General features: G+C 44.2%; 1 protein-coding gene across 1 annotated transcript in view; it reads right to left on the bottom strand.

The window, feature by feature from the left end:
* Positions 1-10261, bottom strand: part of LOC115637398 (homeobox protein PKNOX2) — a 78137-nt gene extending 67876 nt beyond the window's left edge. Inside the window, exons 1-3 of the mRNA XM_030538648.1 lie at positions 10256-10261; positions 8316-8445; positions 7011-7108 (exon numbers count right to left, since the gene is read on the bottom strand). Of these exons, the coding sequence (XP_030394508.1) occupies positions 7011-7108; positions 8316-8445; positions 10256-10261 (234 nt within the window). The remainder of the gene's footprint in view (positions 1-7010; positions 7109-8315; positions 8446-10255) is intronic.
* Positions 10262-16562: the final 6301 nt, after the last annotated feature.

Genomic DNA, 16562 nt, shown 5'->3' with positions numbered 1-16562 from the left:
TCTGGCATTTTGAGTGCTTAAATCTGCAACCTTTACCTTCGGATATAGTTTTTTGTATGAAACAAGCACAAACATCTGCCAGCTAGGTTTGACTTTGTCTCTATGGACTTCCAAGGGAAGGCTGGAAAAATTCTTTAGCACAGTGAATACAAATCTCAGTATTCTGAATCAGTTTCTGCAAATGCCTATAATTTATGAAAAGGGAGGGAGAATACAAAGGAAACAAACTAGTGGTGAACAATAAAAGAAACGAACCTTTTTACTGAGCTCCATAATTCATGTGCGTGGGAGCTGAGGATGAGTGATTATGGCGATATCTTTTGTTGACAGGAGAGATGTATTATCCTGTGCACTGCTGTATATTGTTGTATCATATTTTTGTTCTATACAATGCAGATCATTCAAAAATTTGCTGTTGTGTCAAGCAGGGCCTGGGTTATTTTCAGGTTAAACTAGTGTCAGTGGTGGATTCTCTGTAACTTGAAGTCTTTAAACCATCAGTAGGTCAGACTAGATGATCATGATGGTCTCTTCTGACCTTAAAGTCTGTCTATAATCCTATAGTAAATTGCTCAAATTCAGCCTAATTCACATTAAAATGTCTGATAATAAACTTAGCTGTAGCTCTGGAATGAACCAAACTGAGGGATATCTCAGAGAAATGCCTGTGTGGAATTCCTTAAAATAAAAGGTTAATTCCTGTGTATTTTTTCACTGCGACTCTCTGCATTTCTGAACACTCTGAGATTCAATGCATTCATCTTTCTTTGTTAAGGACATGATTTTCAGAAGTGCTGGGCATCCACAGCTTCTATTGCCTCAGTCACATCTGCCAACTAGGCCATAATTGCTTTTAAATGTTTGTTCTTTTAAATATTGTCTTTTCAGTCCATAGTAAACTGAGTACAGAATTTACACTTGGCTTGAAAGTTATCAATACATTTCTAGCTAGACCAGTTCAAGTACATAGAAAACTGTTTTTTTTTTCTGTAAACTGACATCAAATATACATGTATTCCTGATGGAAGAGTTTAGCATTTGATTTTAAACCTATGTGAAAGCCAATGCATTTTCATTATGATCCTTTGTCGTTATGACTCTTTGTTGTTCATGGCATGTTGTCTAAGGGTACGTCTACACACGGGATTATTCCGATTTTACAGAAACCGGTTTTTTAAAACAGATTGTATAAAGTGAAGTGCATGCGGCCACAGTAAGCACATTAATTCGGCGGTGTGCATCCATGTACTGATGCTAGTGTTGACTTCCGGAGCGTTGCACTGTGGGTAGCTATCTCATAGCTATCCCATAGTTCCTGCAGTCTCCCCTGCCCCTTGGAATTCTGGGTTGAGATCCTAGTGCCTGATGGGGCAAAAAACATTGTCGCGAGTGGTTCTGGGTACAGCCTCACCCCTCTCTCCGTGAAAGCAGCAGACAACCATTTCACGCCTTTTTTCCTGAGTGAACTGTGCAAACGCCATAGCACAGCAAGCATGGACCCTGCTCAGCTCAAGACCACAATCGTGGACGTTGCCTCCTCGTGCATTCTCGTGCAGTCTATGCTGAACCAGGACCTGCAAAACCAGGTGAGGAGGAGGTGGCTACGCCAACGCGACGACGAGAGTGATGAGGACATGGACACACAATTCTCTCAAACCGCAGGCCCCTGTGCTTTGGAGATCCTGCTGGTAATGTGGCAGGTTCTAGCCATTGAATGCTGATTTTGGGCCCGGGAAACAAGCACAGACTGGTGGGACCGCATAGTTTTGCAGGTTTGGGACGATTCCCAGTGGCTGCAAAACTTTTGCATGCGTAAGGGCACTTTCATGGAACTTTGTGACTTGCTTTCCTCTGCCCTGAAACGCCAGAATACCAAGATGAGAGCAGCCCTCACAGTTGAGAAGCGAGGGGCAATAGCCATCTGGAAGCTTGCAACGCCAGACAGCTACCGGTCAGTCAGGAATAAATTTGGAGTGGGAAAATCTACTGTGGGGGCTGCTGTGATGCAAGTAGCCAAAGCAATCGTTAAGCTGCTACTACGAAAGGTAGTGACTCTGGGAAATGTGCAGGTCATAGTGGATGGCTTTGCTGCAATGGGATTCCCTAACTGTGGTGGGGTGATAGGGATATGGGTTTCATCTATCTTGGCACTGGAGCACCAGGGCACCCAGTACATAAACTGCAAGAGGTACTTTTCAATGGTGCTGCAAACACTGGTGGATAACAAAGGACGTTTCACCAACATCCACGTGGTATGGCCAGGAAGGTTCATGACACTCGCGTCTTCAGGAACACTACTGTGTTTAAACGGCTCCAGCAAGGGACTTACTTCCCAGACCAGAAAATAACAGTTGGGGATGTTGAAATGCCTGTAGTTATCCTGGGGGACCCAGCCTACCCCTGATGCCAGGGCTCATGAAGCCATACACAGGCAGCCTGGACAGTAGTCAGGAACTGTTCAACAACAGGCTGAGCAAGTGCAGAATGGTGGTAGAATGTGCATTTGGCCATTTAAAGGCATGCTGGCGCACATTACTGACTCGCTCTGACCTCAGCCAAATCAATGTCCCCATTGTTATTGCTGCTTGCTGTGTGCTCCACAATCTCTGTGAGAGTAAGGGGGAGACTTTTATGGCGGGGTGGGAGACTGAGGCAAATCACCTGGCTGCTGATTATGCGCAGCCAAACACAAGGGCGATTAGAAGAGCACACCAGGAAGAGGTGCACATCAGAGAAGCTTTGAAAATGAGTTTCATCACGGGCCAGGGTACAGTCTGACTGCTGGGTTTGTTTCCCCTTGATGAACCCCCCTCCTTGATCGATCCATTCCTTGTAAGCAACCCACCTTCCCGCTTCAATTACAGCTTGCTTTCTAAGGAAATAAAGTCACTATCATTTAAAAATCATGTATTATTTATTAATTCATTATAAAAAGAGGGAGAGAACTGACAAGGTAGCCCGGGTGTGGTTTGGGAGAAGGACAGGAGGGAAGGAAAAGGCCATTAAAAAAATTTCAAAGTAATGACAGTCTTTTGGTTGTACTGTCCACGGGGGTGGAGTGGGCGGGTGCATGAAGCCTTCCCCCATGTGTTCTTACACGTCTGGGTGAGGAGGATATGGAACATGGTGAGGGGTGAGGGTGGTTACACAGGGGCTGCAGCGGCACTCTGTGATTCTGCTGCTGTTTCTGAAGGTCCACCAGACATCGGAGGATGTCAGTTTGATCACGCAGCAGCCCCAGTGTTGCATCCCACCACCGCTGATCTTCCTGCCTACACCTCTGATCTTCCTGCTGCCATCTCTCATCTCAAGCATCCCGTCTGTCCTCACGTTGGTCCCTTCTGTCCTCACATTCACTGGCATCTTTCCTGTAATTTGATACCACATCCTTCCACTCATTCAAATGAGCTCTTTCATTGCGGGTCACTTCCATGATTTCCGAGAACATTTCGTCTCGCGTCTTCTTTTTCCGCCGCCTTATCTGAGATAGCCTTCGGGATGGAGTAGGGAGGCTTGAAAAATGTGCAGCTGCATGAAGGAGGGAAAAAAGGGAGAGAAGTATTTAAAAAGATACATTTTATAGAACAATACTTATACTCTTTCACGGTGAACAACACTATTCACCTTACATAGCACATGTGATTTCACTACAAGGTCGCATTTTGCATCTTAATATTGAGTGCCTGCGGCTCTGCTGTTAGAGATCTCACAGACACAGGTCCGGGCAGCAGAATTCAGCTTGCATGCAGCCAAGGTAAGCCATTGTCTTTCGGCTTCTGCAGCCTTCATATACACAGTGCCCTCCTTTCCCCAAAACCAAGCAAATCTCGTTCAATGATGCTTCTTTCCTGTTAACATGCAGCAGCAGAAACCACCCCCCCATCCAATTCTCTGGGATGATCGCTTTACCCCTCCCCCAACCGTGTGGCTGGTATCATGGAAGATCACTGCTAGCCAAATGCGAAAAAGCTCAGGGCCAATCCCCCTTCTCCTCCCCCCGCTTGGCTACCTGCAAGGAACGATTTCTTTTAAGCAACAGGCAAACAGCCCAGTAGGAATGGCCATCTCTGTCCCCTTAATTAAATTCCTGAATTTCAACTAGGTTACCATGAACGATATCACTCTCCTGAGGATAAAGCAGTGAGATAAAGAACGGATGTTGCTTGAATGCCAGCAATCACCGGGACCATACATAGCTAGGCTTTGTCATGCAATGATACCAGATTACTTGCTACATGCATGGCGTGGTCCTACCATGGAGGACGGAATAAGGCTGCCCTGCCCAGAAACCTTCTGCAAAGGCTTTTGGAGTACCTCTAGGAGAGCTTCATGGAGATGTCCCTGGAGGATTTCCGCTCCATCCCCAGACATGTTAACAGACTTTTCCAATAACTGTACTGGCCGCGAATGCGTCCAAAGTCCTCAGGGCAAATTAATCATTAAAAAATGCTTGCTTTTAAACCATGTTTTATATTTACAGAGGTACACTCACCAGAGGTCGCTTCCATGGCTTCATTGTCTGGGCTAGTGGCTTGGGAGGGCTGGGAGGGTAATTCCGTCTGAATGAGAGAAAGCTCCTGGCTGTTGGGGAGAATGGAGTGCAGTATGCTCTCTGCAAGCTCGTCATCCTCTTCCTACTCCTCATCTTCCCCACCCGCAGAATCCTCAGGCATGGCTGAGATTACCAACCCCACCTTGGAATCCACGGATAGGGTTAGGGTAGTGGTGGCAGACCCCCCTAGAATTGCATGCAGCTCAGCGTAGAAGCAGCATGTTTTCGGCCCTGCCCCGGACCTTCCATTTGCTTCTTTGGTTTTCTGGTAGGCTTGTCTGAGCTCTTTAAATTTCACTCGGCACTGTACTGAGTCCCTGGTGTGGCCTCTCTCCATCATAGCCTTGGAAATTTTTTCAAATGTTTTTACATTTTGTCTTTTGGAACGGAGTTCTGTTAGCATGGAATCTTCTCCTTATATAGCGATCAGATCCAGTACCTCCTGTGCGTTCCATGCTGGAGCTCTTTTTCAATTCTCAGGAGACTGCATTGTTACCTGTGCTGATGAGCTCTGCGTGGTCACCTGTGCTGGTGAGCTCTCCACGCTGGCCAAACAGGAAATGAAATTCAAAAGTTCGCGGGGCTTTTCCTGTCTACCTGGCCAGTGCATCCAAGTTCAGATGGCTTTCCAGAGCAGTCACAATGGTGCACTGTGGGATACTGCCCGGAGGTCAACACTGTCGAATTGCGGCCACACTAACCCTCATCCGATATGGCAATACCAATTTCAGCGCTACTCTTCTCATTGGGGAGGAGTACAGAAACCGGTTTAAAGAGCCCTTTATATCGATATAAAGGGCCTCATTGTGTGGATGGGTGCAGGGTTAAATCGGTTTAACGCTGCAAAATTTGGTATAAACACGTAGTGTAGACCAGGCCTAAGTGTGTTTTCCACATACATTTCATATAAACAACTTCTGTGGACTGCATAGCACTACAAGATGTTATATGTGTCTGTCTGAAGTTGTAGAAAAGACCTGTATGATATGTTTTTGTATTATCTTGAGAAATAGTGTGTGATCATGTAATTAAAGACTGAGCCAGATTTACAGGTACACTCCAGCTGCTTTGCACTACTGTGATGCAAAGCAACTGTAAACCTAGCTTAAGTTGCTGCTTAAATGGGTTTATAGCTGCTTTGCATCATAAGAGTCATGCAACACAGCAGGAGCATTTGGGTGAATCTGTCCCTGTATTTATAATGCATTCAAACAAAGAGGTAGAGTTACAGTTGTGTGAGAAACCTTTAGTTTAACCTCTCTTGACTTTTGCGTGATTAGCTGTAATTTTATCATTAGCTTTTTGTAGTATTTTTTGCATTCTGTGTGTATAGTTTTATTTTGTAAAGAGAAAACTAAACAAGGAGCTTTGTTCTCCCAAGCTTCAAAGCTCTGCAACACTGAAGTGCAAAAGAGCTCTGGAGGAACAGAGCTTTATTTTAGTAGAGGGCAGTTCTTATTACCAGACCCTGAACTCTCTGAAACATTAGGCCCTAGCTAGTTCAGGACTCTTCAGTGGATGAGGCAGCCCACTGCTAAGCTAATGTAGCTAACCACAGCAGAAGCACATAAATATTTGGGATTCAGATCCTAAAAAGTCTTACTGAAATATGTATTCATATAGGGCAAGCACAGGACTCTATCAGTTTGTCAAACCTATTGCAATAAGGTCAGAGAATAACTTTACTGAATCACCCTGCCCCTCAGAAATGGATTAGCATAGAATCATAGAAGATTAGGAAGGAAACCTCAGGAGGTCATCTAGTCCAACCCCCTGCTCAAAGCAGGACCAACCCCAAGTAAATCAGAGCCTTTCTTTGATTTATTTCACACAGGCTGGTCATGGGTCTGCATCTTCTCAACGACGTTCACATGTCATGGGGCAGTTACTTACTAAGAAGCCAGAGTGTTAGTGCAGGATCGAAACTCAGATCTCCCTTTGTCGGCCCATCACACTTGCATTATCCATAGGTCTGGCTGGATGTCCCAGGCCTGATCATGTGTGAGTACATAACCCCCACTGATTTTAATGAGAGCTGTCTGCACTCTGACAGAATGTTTGGCTCCTCATTGCTAAGTATATTGTCAGGAACTGCTGGACCTAAAATCTGCTAAAAGCAATGGCAGCTGTTGTTTGTAAGTGAGTCTGCCTGTACAATTTAGGTGAGAGAGCAGGAGTGAGTGTGAGAGGGGAGAGAGAGCACAAGATAGCACGGAGGGGAGAGTGTGAGAGGAGGGAACGTGAGATCATGTCAAAAAGAGAGTGTGAGAGCAAGCATGTGACCAGAGAGAGCAGGAGCTGAAACAGGGCATGAAAGGAGATTGTAGGGGCAGATGGAGAGCAGTGGATGAATGAAAATGATCAAGCTCCTTCCCTGTAGTTGTTCCCCTTTTAAAACTTTAAGGAAGCCAGTGCTCTGGCTTAGCCCTTCCAGGCCTCTTGGTCCCACTCATCTTACCTGTGTGTTCTGGATCTGTATGGCTCCTTGTGGGATTGCTTGAGTTACCACCTGGCCCTGAGATGTTACCATAGTTACAGGCTGGTAGAGGGCTCCACCTGACAAAGATATGGTTCAAAGCAGAATTTTAGGGAAACAGCTGATATTTATCACTCCAGGCTGGCCAAGGGGAGGCACATGCACAAGGCCAGTGGTTTCATTGGTCCCAGCTGCAGCCCAGGGTTGTAGTGAGAAGTCAGTTTTGAAAGGAGCATATTAACACTAATAGATGTGCTGCACACTGTCCAGCACAAGGATTGGACCAGCCAGACAAAAATGGGTCTAGATCCATCCCTGTGGTTGAAGCAAAGGATCATAGTAAAAGCATGACAAAATAATGTCATTTCCTTCCAAAGCCAAGAGCTCTCAGGTTCTGGGGTCCTGGGGCAGCCACAGCCTGGAGTAGCTGTGAGGGGATAGAACTCTCGCATCCTATTCTGCGGATAAGACCACCCCTAGAGCTACAGAATTTGACACAGGGGTGGCTCCAGGCACCAGCGCAGCAAGCGCATGTCTGAGGCGGCAAGCCATGGGGGGCGGCCTGCCGGTTGCTGTGAGGGCGGCAGTCAGGCTGCCTTCAGTGGTATGCCTGCAGCAGGTCCGCCGGTCCCACAGCTTTGGTGGCGGGTATGCTGAAGGCGCGGGACCGGCAGATCACCCACAGAAACGCTGCCGAATCTGCGTGACCAGTGGACCGCCCACAGGTGTGCCGCCGAAGGCCGCCTGACTGCCATGCTTGGGGCAGCAAAAACATAGAGCCGCCCCTGGTTTGACGTTCAGCAAAGCAGAGATGATAGAAGGCTGATGCATCAACACTACAGCTCCATTTTAAAACACATCTATTCTGCACTGGACCACAGATTGATACCGAAAGCAGAACTAGAGTTGCTGAAATAACAGACAGTGCCCAGCTCACAAAGAATGGTTCTGAGAAAATGAATCTACTGGCTACCAAGGGGCTAGCATGCAGTATTGTGAGCTCTGATCCAAGAAGGCAGAGCCAGTAGAGCTATCAGAGCTCTCCTTCCGTGCATTTAATGATCTCAGCTTTAACAGAAAGACAAGGGTTCCCATTTCACAACATTTGAGTCAGAAGACACTTGGACATGCCAAGTGCTGTCCAGTTCCATGCCGTACCTTTCATTTCACAGACATTTGCTCTGCCTGTTCTTACTTCAGTTTTTTTTCTTGTCATCTAAAGAAAGAACCTAAGCATGCAAAAGATGTGACTAACATGGTCACTGATGTACATTGCACGCCTCCTACCTGACACAACTTGTGAATTGACCGTTGTCATGGAGATATTCCCTGGCTGCAGCGCTGATGCTGGGACCACAATTCCCTGGGGGTTGTTGGCCACTGCAGTCATTGAGTTCGGAGAATTCTGCAGCAAATCCTAGAGAGACCAACACAAACCTCAGCTTATACAAAGATTTCAGACACAATCAGTAGAAACAAGCCTTATTGGGAATTAGCCTTTGATCAAAGGGTTAATTCAATACTAACCCTGTGCGCTTCTGCAGACCCAGATTTTTAGGGATCTCAATGCATTTTAGAAATATTAATAAACAAAGAATAAAACACACTTTTTTCCAACAATGAATTTCTGTTGTAAATATTCTGATATTTTTTTCTATGAGAAAACTTCAAAATGAAATAAAACAGTATTTTTTCATTTAGATTCAATTTTTTTTAAAGGCTTTAGTTCTATCTGAAATTTCATTTCATTTTTATTTTAATTGACATCCACATTTCAATTCAACCTTCAGAAGTTAAAACAACCTTTTGAAATTTCGGATTTTTGTTCTCTCCCTTTTTTGCTCCTGAATGGAACAGAATGTCTAGTTGTTGGATTTTTTATTCTTTCCTCTCTTTTTTTAACATTTCCCTTTTTCTACTTTAACTTTTAAAAATGTCTCCAACTTTGTAAAAGTTACCAAGTTAGAAAAATGAACTTTGTTAACTCTTCCCCTCTGTGACTTTTCAAAATTTCCTCAACAGGATGAAGTTTTGAAACACTGCTGAGTAGAAAAGGGAAAAAAATACAGCAAAAAAAGCCCTACAACAGCTTGGACATTATTTATTAATTTGTGCACAATGGCAAAAAAGGTGGCAAAGGAGGAGAAAAGGGGAAAAACCAATTTGAATTTTCAAAAAATATTTGGTTTTCAGAAAACAAAACTAAACAAATTTCAATTGAAATTTTAAAAATTGCCATGTTTAGAAACTTCCTTTAAAAAAAATCTGCAAATTTAGTCAAAACTACCTTTTCCTGAGGGGTGATACAGAAACCCAAATTTTCAGTGGGATTTTTTTTTGGTCTGAAAAATGTTGATCAGATCTATTAGTGAATGAAGCCTCAATGCCCAGTGACAAAGGGCTCTCTTTCCCCATTTTATAGATAGGGAAGCTAAGGCAGAGACAGACTAAGTGACTTGCCAAATGGCACACAGCAAAACCAGGAGAAGAACTCAGATCCTCCCACTTCAAGTTCTTTTTAAAAAACATTTTTCATTAAAAAAGATTTTTTGACAAAACTGTTTTATAATCTTCACTATCTTCAGATTTTTCATTAAAAACTTTTTTTGGTTCAGTTCAATTTGAAAACTTTAGAAGGAAATCAAACAATTCTCTTTTTGTTAGGAAATGTTCACTGGTTTATCAATTTTTCATCCAAACAAAAATTTTCAATTAGGTTTGAAATGAAAACACTCATGTATTCTTAGTTGTTGTCATTGTTCTTGTTTCTCACTCTTTCTCTTCCTTTCCGGGGGGAAGAAGGGGGGAGGAAAAGAAATGAGAAATAGCCTCCAAAAATTAAACCATTTTATTTTGATTTGACTCAAATTACACGTAATGAAAATTTTTCATTTGAAATCTAATCTATTTCTTTTGCATGGAAAATAAAAATACATAGAATACATAGAAAAGAATTGCCACTTTTTGAACAGCTCTCTCAAAGTGTCTGAGATGGATGATGTTTCTCCTAACAATGAGGATTGATTGGCTTTCACCTTCTCTACTGCTTGAGGCTGTTTCTAAGCTACAGAGATTATACTGGCATAGATGTGTTGGCATATCTATACCAGCATAACTCTGTAGTGTAGACACAGCCTACACCACCAGAAGGCCTTTTTCTGTCAGTGTAGGAACACCACGCAAACGATGCTAGCAATGTCAACAGAATCATTCTTCCACTCACATACCTGCATCTTCACCTAAAAGTTATGTAGACATAACTAAGTTGGTCAGGGGTATGTTTTTTCACCCCCCTGACTGATGTAGCTATGTCAAGCTAACTTTTAAGTAGAGACCAAACCTAACTCTAAAAACCCTTCCCAGGGCTCACCTTGACTTTGAACTAACCTGTTAAAATATAATTTGCCTTGTCTACACTAGCATTTTAAAATCTAGTAGCTAATGTTTAAAAAACCTACCTTTTATGCTAGTTGAGACAGAACCTCAAACTATTGATTATGGCTACACAGATTAGATGAGTTGAGACTGTTCCTTTCCTCTTCCTTCTCTTTCCTGCTTCCCTACTCTTACTCACTTCCAGGGTGTCTCCAGGCCCCAGCACACCAAGTGTGTGCTTGGGGTGGCATGCCACAGGGGGTGCTCTGCCGGTCACCGGGAGGGCAGCAGGCAGGCAGTCTTCGGTGGCATGCCTGCGGAGGGTCCGCTGGTCCCGCAGCTCCGGTGGACCTCCCGCAGGTGTGCCTGCGGAGGGTCCGCTGGTCCCGCGGCTCCACCTAAGCCGGCGGGATCAGCGGATCTTCTGCAGGCACACCTGTGAGAGGTCCACCGGAGCCGTGGGACCAGAGGACCCTCCGCAGGCACGCCTGTGGGAGGTTCACCAAAGCCGCGGGACCGGCAAGCGGCAGAGCGCCCCCTGCGGCATGAGGCCGTGCTTGGGGCGGCGAAATGTCTAGAGCCGCCCCTGCTCACTTCCCCATGCCTGTCCCCCTCCCCTTCACTTTCCCTGTACTCTCAGTTAAAAAGCCAGCCAACCAAACATGTAGCAAACCAAGCCATGCCAGTGCCACACTTCCAAGAATAAAGTTTTGCTTCCTTGAAGTTTAAACAAGCTCGGTCTTCCCTAATCTAGAAGTGGAGGCAGTAATCTCCCACACATGCTGCTCTGAGCCTCCTGAAAGCACATACTGCAACCAACTGCCCCTCTATGCTTATGTAGTACAACATAGCAATTTTAAAAAAATGTTAATTAAATCAATATTCAAACAACATCCCAATTCGCTGGCAAATACAAGGTGTTACGATATAACTTCAACTATGACATTTACTCCAGGGTCCTCACATGAATTGCAACCTGTCCTTTTGCTGATATGTTGTTTCCAATTTCTAACCTTTTATCTGTTTATTGTTTCGTAAACTGCAAACCCTTCATGGCAGTGATTGTCTTGGAAAAATAAGTAAACCGTATGGTGCAGAATTTAATACAATCTCTAATTACTAGGGAGGATCCTTGCACCTTGGGAGGGTCCTTGCATCTTCTTCAAAAGCATCTGATGCATACCACTATTGGACACAGGGTACTGGACGAAATGGTTCATGATTTTGATCCATACTGGTAGTTCCTGTATTCCTGTGTCTTATCTGTGTTTGTAGAGCACCCACCAAAATGGGGCCCCAGTCATTAGTGGGGCCTTTGGGAGCTAAATATGTACATACGGTTATATAGTAATAAAGCTGTCACCTGGCATGTAAGGGCTTCTCTCCCCCATCATGGTTGTGATTCAGCATGATTGAAATATGCCCTTGTATATCAACGCTGCTACCACTGTCATTGCAACAAATGTTATACAAGGTATGTCATTGCAAAGAATCAATGAAAAAGTTAGAATCTGTCAAATATGATTATTTTGTTTGTATGCATGTATCATCTTTGTATCTGAAGTTATGAACATTGGCGGTGTGCCAGTATTTCAAATGTATTTGATCCTGGGGTAGCACCCACCACATAAAAACTACATTCAGGCCAGACAGCTTTGTGTTGATGGCCCATCAAGGGCAATTAACTCTCACAGTGGGCCATAAAAGAAACTCATTTCACCCAGTTAGTTCTTCCTGTAGAGCCTTAGCCTCCATGTGGCCAATGGCTTGTTCATCTGAGTCAGCAAGTCATGCAAGGGCATGTGACTTGCTCATGGGACCCTGGACTCCATCTTGTGCCTGTACTTTTCTACAAACTGAGACTGGGAGCTCTGTTTGGGACAGTAAAATTCCATCCACATGGGACAGGGTATAAAAGACCCTAGAAACATCTCCATTTTGTCTTCATTTCCTGCTTCATTTCTCTGGGTTGGATTTCTAATAAGGAAGCTCTAAACAATGACTGATGACCACCAAGCTGACTGGGTAATTTCTGGAGAGACTTGCAAACTTGCAATTTATTCCGTCACGGCTTCAAACCTGATAGAAGTACTTTGCAATGATTGTATGTATATGATTTCCTTAACCATTTTAACTCTCTATTTCTTTTCTCTTAAAAGTAAACCTTTAGATTTTAGCTATTAAAGGATTGGAAACAGTGTGATTATTGGGTAAGATCTGAGTTATATATTAACCCAGCTATGTCACTGATCTCTTGAGATCAGAAGAATCCTTTGTTTGATGAAATTGGTTTTCAATAAACAGTTGTCATAAACTAGTGTCTGGGTGGTGAAATAAATGCTGGAATTCCTAAAGAGAGTGCATTTTTGATTTCTTGTGGTCAGTCAAAAATTTATTTTTGTTACTGGCTTGGTATATCTAATGGTAGAATAACCACCAGTTTGGGGCGAGTCTTCCCTATTTCTCAGCAGTTTGTCCTGAATCTGGTATTCTCAGCTGTAACCCACTGAGGCACGGTGACAATGCTGTGTGTATATACATAAAGCCGTTGAAAAGCCTCTTTGCCGATCCTTGGTTCCCTGTGCTGCTCTCATTGTAGGCAACCTTGAAGGTGGGGCTGACAATTTCTTGCTCATACAGATTCAGGCTGAAAACCTCTCATTCCCACTGGTATGCTGTTGTTCTCCAAAGTCCTATTGACTCCACTGATAGCTGCTCACCATTGCGAGTAAGGGATTTACAGTGTAATCCACAGTGTATAAATAACGTTTTCCTTCTAGTCAATTCTAAAACTCAGAAATACATGCTGAACTTCAAGTGCAATACTCAAGTCAACCTTAACTTTGGAGCCACAACAGAGCTCACTTCACCAAGTACTGAAATGCCACTGCCTCTAGCGTGAAGCATGATAGCTGATAAAACAGTGCACAGCCTAGGGCACTATCTGCAAGTAACAATGATCAGCATTGTAGAGAAGAAACTGTCTATTGATGGAATGAATGGGTAACAGCTAAGCCCATGTGTAGAGATGCAGGCCTCCTAAGTAGAAACATCCTATTATCAGGGCCTTGAACATTGCAGGAAAGTGCAAGGTAATTTCTGCTGTCATACTGTCAGGTGCATTCAGCAAGCTCTAACTATAGCATAAGAGCTGGAGCTTCTCTCAGGTCCCACCTTCGTGCCCTCAGCAGGAATAACTGACACCAGACTGAAAATAACTGCTGGAGTCAGAGAGGTATCTATAGTAGGGCTACATGGTACAGCTGTGGAGAGGGCATCTGGAGAGAACCAGGATGTGGAGCAGAGGGGTTCTGCAGCAAAAATCCTAAGGACAGCCATGCTAGGGAAGAAAGCTTCACTGAAGTTTAGTTTTTGTTACTTACATGGCATAGATTAATAGAGTCATTGATTTTAAGGCCAGCATTTTGACGATTGAGTCTGATCTCGTGCACTAGTAGGCCATAGAATTTCACCCAGTGATTCCTGCATTGAGATCATTGATTTCTGGTTGAGCTAGAATGTATCTTTTAGAAGGACACTCGTTCTTAATGTAAAGAGTTCTAAGGATGGAACTCCTTGGAAAGCTGCTCTTAGGTATAGCTACCCACACTGTAGCTGGGGAATGCAGAGGCATATAGCAGGGGCCTTGGGGCAGAATGGTTGATTTAATCTACTTCTCTCTATATCAAAAGTCTAAATCCCTCTTCTTACTCCATCATATCCACCCCATGTGTCATTACCGAAAAGATCAGTAGCTTTAAGGGACCGTCAGCCAAATACTGTGAGCAATATATTTCAATCAAAATTTCTCTGTAATAGCCACAAACACCTTAAAATTAAGGCAATGAAGTAGGAGGGAGAGGATTCTAGGCCCAGATGAGGAAGCAAATTCTGTTCAGAGATACCCATGTAGAATCAGGTATGAATCTATTACATTAATTGCATCATTGGGCAGCAAAGACCTTCTAGTATTCAGCGCTATCATTACCTGCCTGCTGCAATTTCACTCCTCCGCCCCCTATGACGGCAGCAGTTTCAATGTGAGCACTCTGCTGAGGAGCTGCTTTCTCACTTCACTCTGAACATGAGTCCCACAGGGGGCCTTGCTTTGTCTTTTGCTTTCTGAAGCTGCCAGGGTTACACAATGCCAAGATGGACAACCAGATACGCTAAAAATCAGGGATTTTAAATGGGCACACTGATTCCCCCATGCTGTGGCCTCTTGATGCTGACAGACCATTGCCTATAATCATAAAATTCCTCAGCTTGCAGGACAGAGAATTGATCTTGTGTGGACCCTGTAAGGGCAGCAAGGGAGATGATATCTTCTTTTACCCCAATTCCTGCCTAGAAACACAAAAGGGAACAGCATTTATTCCCATCAGATATAATCTCTGCAATAAAAACATTAAATCTGACCTCTGCAGAACATGTACATCTCAGTTTCACCAGGAGACTTTCAGGCCTGATCCATACCTAAAACTATATCATTCTACTCTAGGGCAGGGACTTCCTCTTTCTCCTCCCCCTGCAGAGCTGTCTAGCAGCTATCCAGCCAGCCTAGCAATATAGAGAGTGAGTCTGCATGGGGAGCAGCAGACTGCAGCCTAGAGCACACTATAGCAGCCAAGATATTGATGCCCCAGGAAGACAGAAAAGCTCAAAGGGGATGCGAGCAGGAGTGAGAGGAAGAAAGGAAAGGAGAGAAATTTCAGGGAAGAAGGAGTGAGCAAGGAGGAGGAGAGGATTTGAGGGCATAACAAAAAAGCCAGAGGAGATGGGGAAACTTGGAGGGAAAAGGAAGAGAGAAAAGTAAGGGGGGAATTAATAGGTTTGATGTTGTGGTGGTGGGGGGTGGGATTGATGGATTTATGACTGAAGATTCATGCAAATACTGTAATGCATATTCATCTAATATAGAAATTAAGACACTATAACATTTACATAATCTCCAGATGCCCAGACTTACAGCCCTGATAAGTAATGTCTGATATCTGGCCAGGAACCATGATGTGAAGGAGAGACTGCCGAGACTCATCAAGCCCTTGGATCGCTACCCCTTCCTGCTTCTCCACATGGGCACCAATGATACTGCCCAGAATGACCTTGAGCGGATCACTGCAGACTACGTGGCTCTGAGAAGATTGAAAAAGGAATTTGAGGCACAAGTGCCGTTCTCGTCCATCCTCCTTGTGGAAGGAAAAGGCCCAGGTAGAGACCGTCGAATCGTGGAAGTCAACGAATGGCTATGCAGGTGGTGTCGGAGAGAAGGCTTTGGATTCTTTGACCATGGAATGGTGTTCCAAGAAGGAGGAGTGCTAGGCAGAGATGGGCTCCTCGTAAAGAAGAGAGGGAAGAGCATCTTCACAAGCAAGCTGACTAACTTAGTGAGGAGGGCTTTATACTAGGTTCACCAGGGGAAGGAGACCAAAGCCCTTAGGTAAGTGGGGAAGTGAGATACCAGGAGAAAGCATGAGCAGGAGAGCACAAGAGGAGAGGACTCTTGCCTCATACTGAGAAAGCAGGATGATCAGTGAGTTCTCTTAAGTGCCTATACACAAATGCAAGAAGTCTGGGAAACAAGCAGGGAGAACTGGAAATCCTGGCACAGCTAAGGAATTATGATGTGATGGGAATAACAGAGACTTGGTGGGATAACTCACATGACTGGAGAACTGTCATGGATGGATATAAACGGTTCAGGAAGGACAGGCAGGGCAGAATAGGTAGGAGAGTTGCATTGTATATAAGAGAGCAGTATGACTGCTCAGAGCTCTGGTATGAAACTGCAGAAAAACCTGCCATTGGAGTCAGAATCTGAAACAAGTGTGAGCAGTGCTGAAAGGGAAGAAAATTTGCAATGCAGGAGTTAAATTGGTGACTATTAATCTTCAGAAATGTCACACTGTAGGCCTTACTGGAGCCTTAGGCATAACTAAAAGTGTGAACCAAAGACCGTGAACCAGAGGAGACCCGGTCTTGGAAAAACTAGGTTTGGCTAGCCAAGTAAGCACATTCTTGATCAGACAGGTTGGTACAAGAATACGGAGAGTTCTCAAGTAATTACCTAAACACATTCTTAAGAAATGGTACAAGAACACACTGACCCCCTCATAAGATAAGGATGGGATACCAGGATAATGGATAAGGATGTTTTGT

The sequence above is a fragment of the Gopherus evgoodei genome, chromosome 19 (assembly GCF_007399415.2).
Source record: "Gopherus evgoodei ecotype Sinaloan lineage chromosome 19, rGopEvg1_v1.p, whole genome shotgun sequence".
NCBI classification, from domain to species: domain Eukaryota; kingdom Metazoa; phylum Chordata; order Testudines; family Testudinidae; genus Gopherus; species Gopherus evgoodei.
The sequence above is the reverse complement of the archived record's forward strand: the minus strand, read 5'-3'. Positions and strand labels throughout refer to the sequence as shown.